General features: G+C 40.9%; 1 protein-coding gene across 1 annotated transcript; it reads right to left on the bottom strand.

Annotated features, from left to right (window-relative positions):
- Window positions 1-7803: 7803 nt before the first annotated feature.
- Window positions 7804-13436, bottom strand: saysd1 (SAYSVFN motif domain containing 1). Its single transcript, XM_068005369.1, has 2 exons — window positions 13252-13436; window positions 7804-8358 (listed from the first exon to the last, which is right to left on the bottom strand). The coding sequence occupies exons 1-2, from the start codon at window positions 13423-13425 to the stop codon at window positions 8023-8025; spliced, it is 510 nt and encodes a 169-aa protein (XP_067861470.1). The 5' UTR covers window positions 13426-13436; the 3' UTR covers window positions 7804-8022.
- Between the last annotated feature and the right edge of the window lie 1652 nt (window positions 13437-15088).

The raw sequence follows: 15088 nt of genomic DNA, 5'->3' as shown, positions 1-15088 counted from the left end.
ATTTAAAATGGAACACTCAACTGCTAGAGTATAAATGTGTTTTCAGCTGCCAGCGTGCTCCATATGGAGTCCTAATATTGAATTAAGTGAGGGTCAGTGGAGATCCCAATAATGGATTTAAACCTTCAGTCCAATACAACCAGACCCAGAGAAGTCAAGAATTTCTCCACAGCTTCTCCACAATGCCAAGGTAGGTTTAACAGCATTGGGAAGTTATTTCTGCCACTGTCCATCTAAATAGCAGGTGACACATGCTCTGATACTTCTAGCGTTGGCATATGCAAATTGTACTCAATTCTTCAGACTTGTTAACTGTTTAAAATTTTCCTTCAACAAATAACTTAATTAGTTGACATACTGGGTGAGAATGTACTTAAGCAACATAGCCACCTTTATATAAAAAAATTAGTTCAGGTCTGTAGGGGATTTCGTTAAACTTTGGATACCCGGCTGTTTTAATACCTGCTTGTAACTCTGACTTCTATAGTATGTAGTACTTTTTCTTGGGAAATTTCTGTGAGACATTACAATATCTTGTAGAAAATGTTGACCAAGTACAGAATGAAGTCTGAAGTTTTTACAAAGATCTTTAGTGTTCAAAATGTTGTTATTGTAATACCAACTGTAATGGGTATCTGTTGATGAAACATACTGCTTAAAAGATTGAAAGAGACACTTGTCAAATCTCCATTTCAGTGCCATGTTTCCCTACATTGCTTTTAAAGTACTTCATTGGCTGTTAAGTGGTTTGGAACATCCAAAAGTCAAGAAAGGCACTAGATAATGTTACAACCTGGAATGCATTGCCTGAGAGGGTGGTCGAAGCAGATTCAATAATAACTTTCAAAAGGGAATTGGATAAATACTTGAAGGGAAAAAATCTGCAGGGTTATGAGGAAAGAGCAGGGGAGTGGAACTAATTGGATAGCTCTTTCAAAGAGTCAGCACAGGCACGATGGGCCGAATGGCCTCCTTCTGTGCTGTATAATTCTAAGTTCCTTCTTTCTAACTTACTATTTTTAATTTGTATCCCCTGATATTTGAGTCTTTTAACACAATGTACAAGATCGATTTCGTCAGTACCCTGAATCAGTTTTTGCTTGGATTAATTTTGCATGGTTCAGTTTTATCAATTCCCTTCAGAATCTTGAAAACTTCACTTAGACAACCTCAGAGTCACTTCTTCGAAGAAAACAGGTTGAAATAAATTCTTCAGAACAAAAATCAGCTTTGTTGTTTGCCTTTGTACCCTCCCAAGGACAATAATATTTATCTTTTGATTAGGTGATCATAATTTCACACAGTAATCAAAATGGAGACTGACAAAGACTGACCACTGCTTTTTACAGGAACAATACAAACCCTGTAAATTTATATTAGCTCCCTGATGGCAACATTTTTGTGGAAATTCCCATTATCTTTGTTGTGTATGTGGTGGTGGTGGAGGGGTAGTCAGTTGAGAGCATAGTATAAATCAAGTGTCAGAGTCATTTAATTTTTCATTTCTTATTGACAGTAAAGTTACCACATTACTTTCGAGAACAGTCTTTAATCTGATAATTGCTACTGCCAGGTGAAACAAATTCTCCATTGGCTTTGACCATCTGCCAATGAATGGATGGAATAGGAATTACCAACCCTCACTCCCCAGCCTAGATTTCTCGATTGGTAACAGTCAATAATATGAATTTGATGGAAATGTGATTTTCTGGTGTTACCATCTGCGAAACAGTGATTCGTGCTCCTGCCCCATTGGGGGTGGAGAGTTGTGAAGCAGAGGTACATCTGGAAATAGAATTCAAGAGCCTACCTGGAGATTGCTGGGAGCATTTTCAGATCATTTTAAAACTTCTTTTCATGCTTGTTATTTTCTGCCATTCTGGTTTGGGCGGTCAAGAGACCAGCCTTAGTGGCACAATGGATTTTCCCACAGAAATCCCCCCACATTTGTGCTCTTTAGATGAAGAGACCAACAGAACAATGCCAGGTAAATCCATCTGCGCTCACTTGCAGCGCATTCTGCACACCTGATTAGTTCTATTCTAAAGTGGCAATAAGACCCTTATTTGAATAGTAAAAGGGACCTCAAAATTGACTCCCACACTTCTGATCAGCTTCGCACTCGTTTCTAGCCATTCTGGACTGAATTTCATCAGGATCTTAAGATCTAAGCTTCCTTGTCGAGATGATATTCAATTTTTCGGCGGGGGGGGGGGGGGGGGGTGGTGGGGATGAAAGGTCTGTTTCCTATCTCTATTAAAAAGGGAGGAGAAAAAGAATACAGTGGTTGTATCTGGGATGGAAATTGAAAATATGTTCTATAATAGGACTGTATTTGGTAAATCTAATATAATGAAAATTTAAAACTATGGACTGCGTCTTTAAATGCAAGATGCAGGCACGTGGAATGGTTGATTTGGAACATGCTGAATGACCATTTTATTATATCAGATTAGACATCCCAATGTTGGAAAATGGTGCCCTTTGTCCATCGTAAAAATGGTTATCATCTTTACCTCTCACATATCTTTGAAGGTAGAATATAGCACTATGAGATCATTATCTGTAGCCAGGTAAATATTTGCATTGCAACTGAATAATTGGGTGTTATTAATGTTTTATGATCCAGATTATAGGCCCAATGTATTTTGCCATGAAACCATGCGAGTGTGCTTCCTTCTCTGCTCAATGTTATTCATATGACTTCAATGCTCTAAAGGCAAAAGAATCCTTCATAAGATTATATATATATTCCTTGTGATGAAATGAAGCTAGTTGTTACCATCGCTGTCAATGGCGGCCAAGATGACAATCTACGCTTTCCAAAGTGCTTGCTTGTCCAGCTGAACACTTCAGAAAGGACAACCGAGATGTTGTTGTTGTTGTCTGCCGTACATCAGGCCACCTCGCATACAATGCTGTGAAGTGATGGATAGCACTTCTCTCTCATGATCCTACCACACGAACACTTCCGTTGAAACAAGAGGACCAGTACCAGAAAGAATTCTGAAAGGGCTGGCCAGCTCTTAGCACAAGTGTGGTTGAGCAATCATTCACTCCCTCACGATTACTGCAAATATTATTCTAGATATAAATCTGATGAGAAGTGGAAACTCCTTTATATTAGGCAGTCACAGCACATGCAGAATTGTTTGCTCTGATGATATTGGGTGCTGTGGTGCAGTGCACTGGCCCCTGATTAATCAGGTGTACCAAAACAGAAAGTTTCCCTGTAAACATTAGAGGCAGAATTTTCATCCAATTTTCCAGCAGTTTCGTGTTGGTATTCATACACAACCTAACAATGTACAGCACCAGCAACCACAGAATGATCAAGTTTAACATTATCTGAGAGTCCAAAATATGTAAGACTAGGAGCCAGGTGTATAACTTTAGACAGACTAAATTCAATTAAATGAGGGAATAACTAAAGCAAACAGATTGAAAGAGATGGTTCAACAACACTTCAGTAGAGCAGCAATAGAACACACTTTAAGAAATAATGCTGAGCATCAGAAAAAATACCTATCAAAAATCGACAAACTCATACAAAATAAATGTGATCCTAAATGTTTTAACAAACAAATTAGCAGTGTGATGAGCAAAAGCAAATCCTGCAGGAAAAAAGGGGAACTGGCTCCCTGGGATGAATATAAAAAAATTCAGAAACACATTAAAAGGATGACCAAAGTAAAATCATTAGCTGCAATATAATTGAGATGCAAGTGCTACAAACTAAAAAAGGACCCAAATTAAATAAATGTATCACCAGGGCTAGATGGTATTTATCCAAGAATGCTGAAAGAAACAAGGAACAAGATTAATGAGGCGCTGACAACCATTATGAAAGTCACTGGACACTAAGGAGATAGCAGTAGATTGGAAAGAGGCCAATGTGGTGTCCCTGTTCAAAAAGGGTGATAATACCGACACAGGCAATTGCGGACCCATTTGTCTTGCTTCCATTTACTGAAAAATATTAGAATTAATTAGGAGTAAGCTTGCGGATTATCTGTAGAATAATAACTTACTGAACAGCAGCCAACATGGACTCAGAAGGGGAAGGTCCTATTTGGCCAACCCCCTTGACCTCTGTAAGAAAGTGATACGGCAAGTGGAGTGTGGAAAACCCTTCAACATAATGTATTGTGTACATTTGGAATGTGATATGACAACTGTATTGTATGTATTGCTGCAAATTTTATGAATAAAGTATATTTTATGAAAAAAATAATGTACTTGGATTTCCCAAAGGTATTTGACAGAGTTCCACATAAAAAAAGATAAGAACTTGCATTTATATAGCACTTTTTACAACCTCAGGACATCCCAAAGCGCTTTACCGCCAATTAAGTACTTTTTGAAGTGTAGTCACTGTTGTAACGTAAGAAAGGTTATAAGTTAAACTCAAAGCTGTGGGGATTCATGGTGAAGCTTGGGAATGGATAAAAAACTGTCTGAAGGGTAGAAAGCAACAAGTACTCATTAGAACAGTTATATCAGGGGGGAAGGGGGGGGGATTACTGAGTAGGGTGCCCCAGGGCTTGGTGTTGGGACCACACTTGTTTTTAACTTTTATAACTGACTTGGATTCAGAAAATTATTGCAAAGTTGCATTGAGTTTACAGCACAGAAACAGGCCATTCAGCCCAACTGGTCTGTACTGGCATTGATGCTCCACACAAGCCTCCTCCTTTCCGACTTCATCTACCCCTATCAGCATACCCTTCTATTCCTTTCTCCTTTGTGTGCTTATCTAGCTTCCCCTTAAATGCATCTATGCTATTTATCAAACCCTTTCAGCAAGTACGCCGAGAAGATGAAGGAGATCCAGGACAAACATCGGGACAAAAAGGAAAAAGCAGGAACTAAGTGTCACAAAACATATTTGAAAGTTCTTTATCTGAATGCACGTAGCATTCGTAACAAAATGGACGAGTTAACGGCACAAATAACGACGTATGGGTATGATCTTGTGGCCATTACAGAAACATGGCTGCAGGGTGACAACGACTGGGAATTAAATATGCCAGGGTATTTAACAATCAGGAAGGACAGGCAGGAAGGAAGGGGAGGTGGGGTGGCTATGTTAATAAAGGAAGGAATCACTGTAATACAGAGAAATGATATTGGGACAAAGGATCAGGATAATGAAACAGTTTGGGTGGAGATAAGGAATAATAAGGGGAAAAAACACTAGTGGGCGTAGTATATAGGTCTCCTAATAGTTGCAACTCTGCTGGAAGAAGTATTAATCAGGAAATAGTCGGGGCATGTAATAAGGGAACAGCTATAATAATGGGGGATTTAAACTATCATATTAACTGGACAAATCAAATTGGGCAGGGCAGCCTTGAGGAAGAGTTCATTGAGTGTATTAGGGATGGATTTCTTGAGCAGTATGTAACTGATCCTACCAGGGGGCAAGCAACCTTGGACCTGGTCCTGTGTAATGAGTCAGGATTAATTAATAATGTCCTAGTTAAGGATCCCCTTGGAATGAGTGACCATAACATGGTTACATTCCATATCCAATTAGAGGGTGAGAAGGTTGGTTCTCAAACAAGCGTACTGAGTTAGTTAGGCCACACTTGGAATACTGTGTACAGTTCTGGTCACCCTATTATAGAAAGGATATTATTAAACTAGAAAGAGTGCAGAAAAGATTTACTAGGATGCTACCGGGACTTGATGGTTTGACTTATAGGGAGAGGTTAGATAGACTGGGACTTTTTTCCCTGGAGAGTAGGAGGTTGAGGGGTGATCTTATACAAGTCTATAAAATAATGAGGGGCATAGATAAAGTAGATAGTCAAAATCTTTTCCCAAAGGTAGGGGAGTCTATAACAAGGGGACATAGATTTAAGGTGAGAGGGGAGAGATACAAAAGGGTCCAGAGGGGCAATTTTTTCACTCAAAGGGTGGTGAGTGTCTGGAACGAGCTGCCAGAGGCAGTAGTAGAGGCGGGTACAATTTTGTCTTTTAAAAAGCATTTGGACAGTTACATGGGTAAGATGGGTATAGAGGGATATGGGCCAAGTGCAGGCAATTGGGACTAGCTTAGTGGTATAAACTGGGTGACATGGACATGTTGGGCCGAAGGGCCTGTTTCCATGCTGTAAACTTCTATGATTCTATGAGCTTGAATAAAGGAGACGATGATGGTATGAGAGCGGAATTGATTAAAGTGGACTGGGAAAATAGATTAAAGGGTAAGACGGTACATGAGCAGTGGTGTTCATTTAAGGAGTTATTTTACAACTTTCAAAAAATATATATTCCACTGAGGAAAAAAAGGTGTAAAAGAAATGACAGCTATCCGTGGCTAAGTAAAGAAATTAAGGATAGTATCTGACTAAAAACAAGGACATATAAGGTAGCCAAACTTAGTGGGAGGATAGAAGATTGGGAAGTCTTCAAAAGACAGCAAAAAGTAACGAAAGGATTGATTAAGAAAGGGAAGATAGATTATGAAAATAAATTAGCAAAAGATATAAAAACAGATAGCAAGAGATTCGAAAGTTATATAAAAAGAAAAAGGGTGGCTAAGGCAAACGTAGGCCCCTTAGAGGATGAGACTGGGAAATTAATGGTGGGAAACATGGAGATGGCAAAAATGCTGAACAAATATTTTGTTTCAGTCTTTACGGTAGAGGACACTAAGAATATCCCAACACTGGACAAAGAGGGGGCTCTGTGGGGGGGGGGGGGGGGGGGGGAGCTAAATACGATTAAAATCACTAAGGAATTGGTACTCAGTAAATTAATGGGACTCAAGGCGGATAAATCCCCTGGACCTGATGACTTACATCCTAGGGTCTTGAGGGAAGTGGCAGTAGGGATTGTGGATGCTTTGGTAATAATTTTCCAAAATTCTCTGGACTCGGCAAAGGTCCCGGCAGATTGGAAAACTGCTAATGTAACACTCTTATTTAAAAAGGGTAGTAGGCAGAAGGCTGGAAATTATAGACCAGTTAGCCTAACATCTGTGCTGGAGAATGACAGAATGAATGATCAGCATTGAATCTATACACTGACATTTGCCAACTGAAGTCTGAAAGCAAAGCTGAAACTTAAGGGACTGGAATGTAGAATGGAAGAGGGTTGTGGGGTCATAACAGTCTGGGTCACATTAGCTATTTAATTCTGCTGATGGGCAATTTAAGAACTAATGTAGTGGTTGCAATTTGTGATTTTGAGAAACTAATCTGTGTGGATAATATTACACAACATTTAGAGGGTGAACATTAGAAGGTGCTACTTCCCGCTAACTGTCTGAGGTATAACACTGTCACTGAAGTGATGCATGACATTATCACTTCAGCTTGATTCATGCAAATGGTGACAGCCTGTCATCTGACTGAAACAAAACTACTTTCACCAGAACGTCTTGCACTTCTGCGTTTCTAAAAAGGTAAGAAATATCCATTATTGTCTATAGTTATTATAAAGAGCATCATAGGTGGAAATGTGGTTTGCAGTCTCAGGTAAAAGAAATAAATTGCTCAAGTATCACTCGATTTATAAGGTCATTAGAACAGACTTACTGCTGTTTTGTAACACACCCAATCTACGTATCATAAACAGAACTGGAGTAATCAATGTGGGACAACTGGCCTTTCCCAGGCACGTTGCAGGGCACTCAGATTATTCAATGCGTCACACTTTCATTTAAATACTGGATATACAATGGCACCTGTACAGTATGCCAGTATTAATCTGGAGACCATAGTCAACAAAATTACAGTAAAATACATTCAGTAACACTAAACGAACATTTACAAAATAAGCAAACATCATCAATTTAATTGATGCCTTTTATTGTGTTTAAATATCACTAAAATCCCTCATCTATGTTTCATGTGGGCAGTCGGCAGCTTGGATGTACCTACTGCTAACCGTTAACCTACGCAGTGTAAGAGACTGCATCAGCACACCAAGAACTGTGTTGGTTACATCAGGTACACATATCCCCTATGGGTATTTAGTACAGTAAAAAAAAATGTTTTCCACAGGCCAGAGTCATCTGCCAGCCAGGGGTCTGTACTGAAGTTCTCGCTCAAACTGTTCTGCTGTCAGGCTCCCATCAATGGCCTTACAGCCAGGGTTGAACACAGAGTATGCACTAACTTCTCCTTGCTTCTTTTTGGATGGGTCTCGGGTCCCGATGTAAAGCCAATAAAACATTGACAGTACAAAATATGCCAGGCCGAACTCCAGCTCAATGAAAAGGCCAAGTAGCACCAGCCAGAGCAGGAATTTCAGGAAAGTCACATTTGCGAAGATGGAGTAATCGGATTCAATAGGCTGTGTCACAAATCTATCTTGGAACCAACTCTGGCCATTTTCTTTCTTTACCTGAAAAAAACCATAAAAACAAAGTAATATCTAGAATTTCTAGTTTTAAGCTGTGAACTGGGCTGAGGTGACCAGTTATGCTGACCACCCTGTTCCTTTTTTTTGTGTGCAAAACTCTCCAACTTCAAATGTTTGATTTTACATTCACTTCATTGGCAAGTCACGTGTAGGACAGGTATGCGATCAGATTAACTACAATTACAACAATAGTAAGAACAAACAGGAAATTGCAACCAAAATGAATGCCAAATACTGTCAGACAAGTCAAGCTATGGCACTCTACTGTTCCTGAGGAAAATGGCCAAGTCAGCGAACTGTCACAATCAACTGAAAGGGCAGTGGAAGCAGATTCAATGGTAACTTTCAAAAGGGAACTGGATAAATACTTGAAAGGGAAAAATTTTCAGGGCTATGGGGAAAGAGCAGGGAGTGGGATTAATTGGATAGCTCTTTCAGAGTCGGCACAGGCAAGAATGGGCCGAATGGCCTCCTCCTGTTTTGTAAGGTTCTATGAATCACCCCAGCCTGATTCTGGTCTGAATCTTCAGTCACTTACTCCATACCATGCGGAGTCTAAGTACAAATCTTTCAAATAACTGAAAAGATCCTGTGACTACTTATTCAGCAAGATCGGCGGCACTATCCAAATAAAACAATCAGTATATCGCGTTCATCTTTTTGGATTCCGAGTGCAAGTTTAGCGATCCCAAAGCAGGCCCTGGCACTTACAGACAACATGCTGCAACAAGCACAGCAGCAAAAAGGCACTGAACGGGATCCTATTGTACTAGGGGATACTTTTTTTTAAAAAAGAATGTAGCTCTTTATTACTAACAAGAAAGAGCATTCTGTACTCATAGTTGGGCAGCAGAAGACTCAATGGAAATACAAACTTGTTTTGTTCTGCAGCAGAAAAAATTAGAGTAAGAAATACAGTGCAGTAGCAGGGTATCCCTGGCAACAGAAACCCCCCGCTCAGTTCCCTTCCAATGCTGTTTTAACACCCTGGCTACAAAAACAGAGCAGAGGGTGAGCACTCTACAATGAGTGGTTCTCATCTTGACCCCACAAAGCCTCTCCACCATCTACAAGGCTCAGGTCAGTAGTTTGATGAATCCCTTCCGCCCCCACCCCCCATCACCAATACACTGTGACTTTAGCATGTACGATCTACAGGATGAACTGGAGCCACTCACTAAGGTTACCGCAACAGCACCTCCTTCCCCTGCAACCTCTACCAATAAGAAGGTCAAGTGCAGCAATTTCATGGCAACATCCAAACATTCAAGTTCTCCTACAACTCTTGCACAATCCTTCATCATCGCTGGGTCAATATCCTGGAATTTTCTACCTAATACCATTGTGGGAGCACAATCACGTCAAGAACTGCAGCGGTTTGAGTAGGCCACCCACCACCTGCTTCTCAGATCACCCAGGGACAGGCAAGAAATGAGGGCATACTAGCATTGCCCACATCCTGAGAACAAATAAAAAGTGAGATAATTTAAGAAAAAAAACCAATGAATAAATCTTGATAGAATATTAAACAGTCTTAGTTAGATGTAGTCATGATGTAAATTATTCAGGGCTGATTCATGCGTGCAATGAGCACTCTTTTAACATCCTGTTTCATCAAGTGTCTTTCTCACCACGAGGAAGATGGGGTTTTGTTTTCGAGGCTACTCAATTCCACCCAGTGAAATATGATTTTCATTTTGATGACTGGTGCTAACGGGAATAATTCAGAGCTTGAATCCTAAATGAATTATAGTCAATAGTACGAAGGGGGAAAAAAGTATAGGAAAACACTCTGCTTCTCGGTTAATATGATTTTTGAGACTCTGTAATTAACTTTTATTAGGATTTTTTAACCTAGCGATATTGTTAAGCTTTTGTGATTTTTCAACAGAAGAATTATAAAAGGCATTCCCACTGCTCACAGCCCACATTAGGGAGAGATCTCATTTAGCTCACCATCCAATTAAATCTAATATTGAAATGACTAATTTTCTGACACAATAAAGGCAACCTCTCTGCAGCGTCCAATCATAAGCCTTTCACAAGGTAGAATTTCTTCCAACTCTTTTTAAGCTCACAGGAACAAATTGATCAAACAGCTGTCCTTGTTACAACTGCCTCCAGCAGTGCATATAAAACCTAAACCCCATGTTTACATGTGAATTTTGAAGAGATTTAATTTATAAAACTGGTCCTGTAAATTATGCTACAAGTTCAGTGTTGAGTAAAGAGGGTCAAACTGAAGTCTAGCTTTTTGTGAAATACTTGGTCAGATTTAAAAAATACTGCATAAAAATATTTTACAATCTGAAACTTTAAATGCAAGATAAATTTGCTCCATGCACTCGATGTTACTGCAATGAGATAGCAATAAATGGATAACACTATCAGCAGAAGGTACAAACTGCAAGGTTGATGTACTACTAATGGAACTGGATGAGGTTTTTGGCACTGAAAACAAAGTTTCAGACAGTTACCACACTTATTGATTGTTAAGATAACTGCCAGATTTGACTATTTCAATGCTCCCTGGCTACCTCCCATCCCGCACCTCCTGTAAACTTCAGCTCAAACAAAATCTTCTCGTCTGTATCCCATATTGCACCAAATCCCACTCACCCATCACCCCTGCCCTTGCTAACCTATATTGGTTCCCGGTTACCCAACACCTCCAATTTAAAATTCACCTCATGTTTAATTCCCTTCATGACCTTGCTCCTCCCAATATCTAACCTCCTCCAGCCCTACAATCCCTTCAGAACTTTGGCCTCTTGTGCATTCCCCTCTCTTTGTCCCAATATTGGTGGCCATACTTTCAACCACCTAGACCCCACACCCTGAAATTCCCTCCCTAAATCCCTCCACCTCCATCTCATCCTTTAAGACTCTCCTTAAGCCCCACCTCTTTGATCAAGTTTTTGGTCAGCCCTCCAAATATCTCTTTCCTTGGCTCTGTGCTCATTTTTCTTTCTGATGCACCTTGGGACATTTTTCTATGTTAAAAGTTGTTATACGACAACAACTTACATTTTGTAACATGTGTTTACCTAACAGCAACTATTAAAAATGTTTATTTTACAAGTGCAGACTGCACAATGTTGCAAATGAGTTATACAGGTCTCCTATCTCCTTCATATTTAATGCTACATGCATTTATTTATACAAAGTAGTAAATTGCCTATGGTGCTGCCCACTCAGTTGATGAATACAAGTGTTTTTAACACACAAGATGGCAGCAGGGTTGGGAGGGACTTTGGCTCTATGGAGAGAGTTTTTCAGTGGCTAAACTTTGTGATAGTTGATATAACATGGAACTGGAAATGTTGACTTAGTAATTCACAATGGGAAATGACAAGAAAAAAATGTAACTAAGTCATGGCAACAGGAAGTAAGGTTTGTTGCCAGAAAATGCACCCTACACAAGATTAACATGTAATGTATACAGCTTTCATTGAAGCATACAGCAAAGGAGGCCATTCAGTCCATCATACCTACAAAAGAGCTATCCAATTAGTCCCATTCCACTGCTCTTTCCTCATAGCCCTGCAAATTTCTACCTTTCAAGTATTTATCCAATCCCCTTTTGAAATTATTGAATCTGCTTCCACCTCTTTCAGGCAGTGCATTCCAAATCATAACTTGCTGCATTAAAAAAAATTTCATTTCCCCCCCCTGGATTTTTTTTGCCAAATATCTTAAATCTGTGTCCTCTGGTCACCGACCCTCCTGCCAGCAGGAACAGTTTCTGCCTATATCAAAATCCCTTTCAATTATGTATTTGAAAAGTTAAACCTAAGCAGAGTAGTGCTTTTGTTGTTCAAATTTCATTTGAAAACACTCCTGTGAAGCACCTTGGGTCGTTTTACTATGTTAAAGGTGCTACATAAAATGCAAGTTGTTGCTGCTTAACTGCCCTGAATATTCTATTGGACTGTTAGATAAGAACCCTTGAACGAAGAGGGGTAAATGAGGACGGTGGTAGGACACGCCATGTGGATGCACCAGCAAATAACTTGAAAAGGACGAGGACCTGCTGTTTGACGAATGTTGCTGAGTGGATTTGGTTGCCAGCTATTCATTGAAGTAGCAATTTGAGCTTGACAAATACCAATACTTGTGATGAATGTGTGTGTTTGTTATATTTGATGATGTGTAGATGCAGGTGAACATGAGGAAGGAGGAAGCCTCCGAAAGCTTGTGAATTTAAAATAAAATTGCTGGACTATAACTTGGTGTTGTAAAATTGTTTACAATTGTCAACCCCAGTCCATCACCGGCATCTCCACATCATTATTATAAGATGTTTGACCTGCCGAATTGGTTGGGTATGAAATGGAGGGATTGTAGGTCCATAGTGTACAAAATAGACAGTTAGAGTCAGAAAACAGGCAAGTGTCGGAGAGGCGGTGTCGGGGCAGGGACTAGACAAGGTGGAGAAACAGTCAAGTGGAAAAAGGATGTCCTGAGCTGGAGAACTCCCCAAGCAGCAGGAGGCGGAGGCGGCTCCTCCTCCTCCTCCTCCGTAAAGAGGCCAAAGTTCTGAAGGGATTGTAGGGCTGGAGGAGGTTAGATATTGGGAGGAGCAAGGTCATGAAGGGAATTAAACATGAGGTGAATTTTAAATTGGAGGTGTTGGGTAACCGGGAACCAATATAGGTTAGCAAGGGCAGGGGTGATGGGTGAGTGGGATTTGGTGCAATATGGGATACAGACGAGAAGATTTTGTTTGAGCTGAAGTTTACAGGAGGTGCGGGATGGGAGGGAGCCAGGGAGCATTGGAAGAGTCAAATCTGGCAGTTATCTGAACACTCTGCGTGTCCTGCTCCACGGCCCAACAGTCTCCCTGGGAGTCCCCGGCCCCGCGGCCTCACTCACGCTGCTCTCTGCGGTGTCTCGGGGCCGCTCCGGGGATTCTGCCTCATCTCTCCGGAGCCGCAACCTGTCCCACAAGGCGCTGAAAACCCCGCGGCTTCCCCGACACCCACTGTCGCTGCCCGACTTTTCCACCGTCCTCTGCCGCGCTCGCCATTCTGCCAACTTCCGCTCCATTCTGCGGGGCGGAAATGTCCCTAATTAAATAGTGTCCGCTCCATTCTGCGGGGCGGAAGTATCCCTTATTAAATAGTGTCCGGTCCATTCTGCGGGGCGGATGTACCCCTCTGACAAAGTATCCCAAATGCTGACAAAATCACTTCTTAAAAGATGTGCCACTGTGAGGAAGATCTGAGTGAAGCCCTGCACACATCGACAGAAAGGGAGGCACAACTGCAGTGAAGTTCAGGCTGGCTCACTCTGGGATAAGTGGAGAGGTCCGGAATAGACCACCTAATGTGAAGGAAAAGGAGAATATATAAACTAAAACTTTAATAAAGACCATAAGTCCTGTTTTATGTATGGTGTAGCTCCTTCTATGTGAGCTTAAAAATGCTCTCACTGTTAATATAATCTGTGATGTGGAGATGCCGGTGATGGACTGGGGTTGACAATTGTAAACAATTTTACAACACCAAGTTATAGTCCAGCAATTTTATTTTAAATTCACAAGCTTTCGGAGGCTACCTCCTTCCTCAGGTGAACGATGTGAAAATCGTTCACCTGACGAAGGGGGAAGCCTCCGAAAGCTTGTGAATTTAAAATAAAATTGCTGGACTATAACTTGGTGTTGTAAAATTGTTTACAGTATAATCTGTGTTTGTGCAGACAGAACAAATTGAGGTCGATGTCAATCTTACTGAAGTTGATTTCAATCTTATTGAAGTTGTAAACAGTGTCTTGGATCATAGTGAAACAGTGCCTGTGCATTTATAATTGAGAATGGTAAAACAAAATGTCCCATCAATGTGGAATAAATATTAGCAAAAGTGCCACAGAACATAACCTCACATTAAATCTGAGGTTGCTGTCTTGTTGGGAGTCTTAATAAATTATATTAAAAATGTGTCGTGGAAATACTTCCTGCGTTTTGAGAGGAGCTAAAGTACCCAAACAGAAACTGTGATCGGTTCATGTGCATGTGTGTGTAGCTGAGCTCCACCCCTGCAAGGCCCTGAAAGCATTGCAGAAGGCAATAGTGCAACTCTTTCACTTCAGTTTTGTGCTCCTGTTTTTCAGTGTGGTCTCAATAGACTTGATTTCCAAATTGCACATCTGTCTGCCCCTATGCAAATTGCCAACTTGTTGGGCCAGTGTAATAGGTGGAAAACTCACCACTGTCTTCTTGTTTCCTCTCCATCATTCCTCAGTGTCAGCCGTGGCTCAGTGATAGCACTCTTTCCTCTGAGTCAGAAGATTGTGGGTTCACAGTCCCACTCCAGAGACTTGAGCATAAAATCTAGGCTGACACTCCAGTACAGCACTGAGGGAATGCTTCACTGTTGGAGGTGCCGTCTTTCGGATGAGATGTTAAACGAAGGAAAATGAAGGATCCTTCACATCTACCCGAGAGGGTGGATGTAAAGGATCCCAAGGCACTGTTTCAAAGAAAAGCAGCGGAGTTCTCCCTGGTGTCCTGGCCAATATTTATCCCTCAACCAACACCTAAAAGAGATTATCTGGTTACTTATCTCATTGCTGTTTGTGAGTCCTTGCTGTGCGCAAAGTGGCTGCTGCATTTCCTACATTACAACAGGGAGAAATCCCCTCGGGCAGAGTGTAGAGCTTTGGCTTGTAGAGCTTTGGCTTGATGTAATGTCACTGCAAGGAATCTGGAATG

Source organism: Heptranchias perlo, chromosome 24, assembly GCF_035084215.1.
Source record: "Heptranchias perlo isolate sHepPer1 chromosome 24, sHepPer1.hap1, whole genome shotgun sequence".
Classification (NCBI taxonomy): Eukaryota; Metazoa; Chordata; class Chondrichthyes; order Hexanchiformes; family Hexanchidae; genus Heptranchias; species Heptranchias perlo.
The sequence above is the reverse complement of the archived record's forward strand: the minus strand, read 5'-3'. Positions and strand labels throughout refer to the sequence as shown.

Bases quoted from the DNA above. Each gene is read 5' to 3' on its own strand.
- saysd1 (XM_068005369.1), bottom strand. From the start codon at position 13,425: ATGGAGCGGAAGTTGGCAGAATGGCGAGCGCGGCAGAGGACGGTGGAA. The intron at 8,359-13,251 runs GTGAGTGAGGCC...GGTTTTTTTCAG, and splicing joins GAGACACCGCAGAGAGCAGC to GTAAAGAAAGAAAATGGCCA.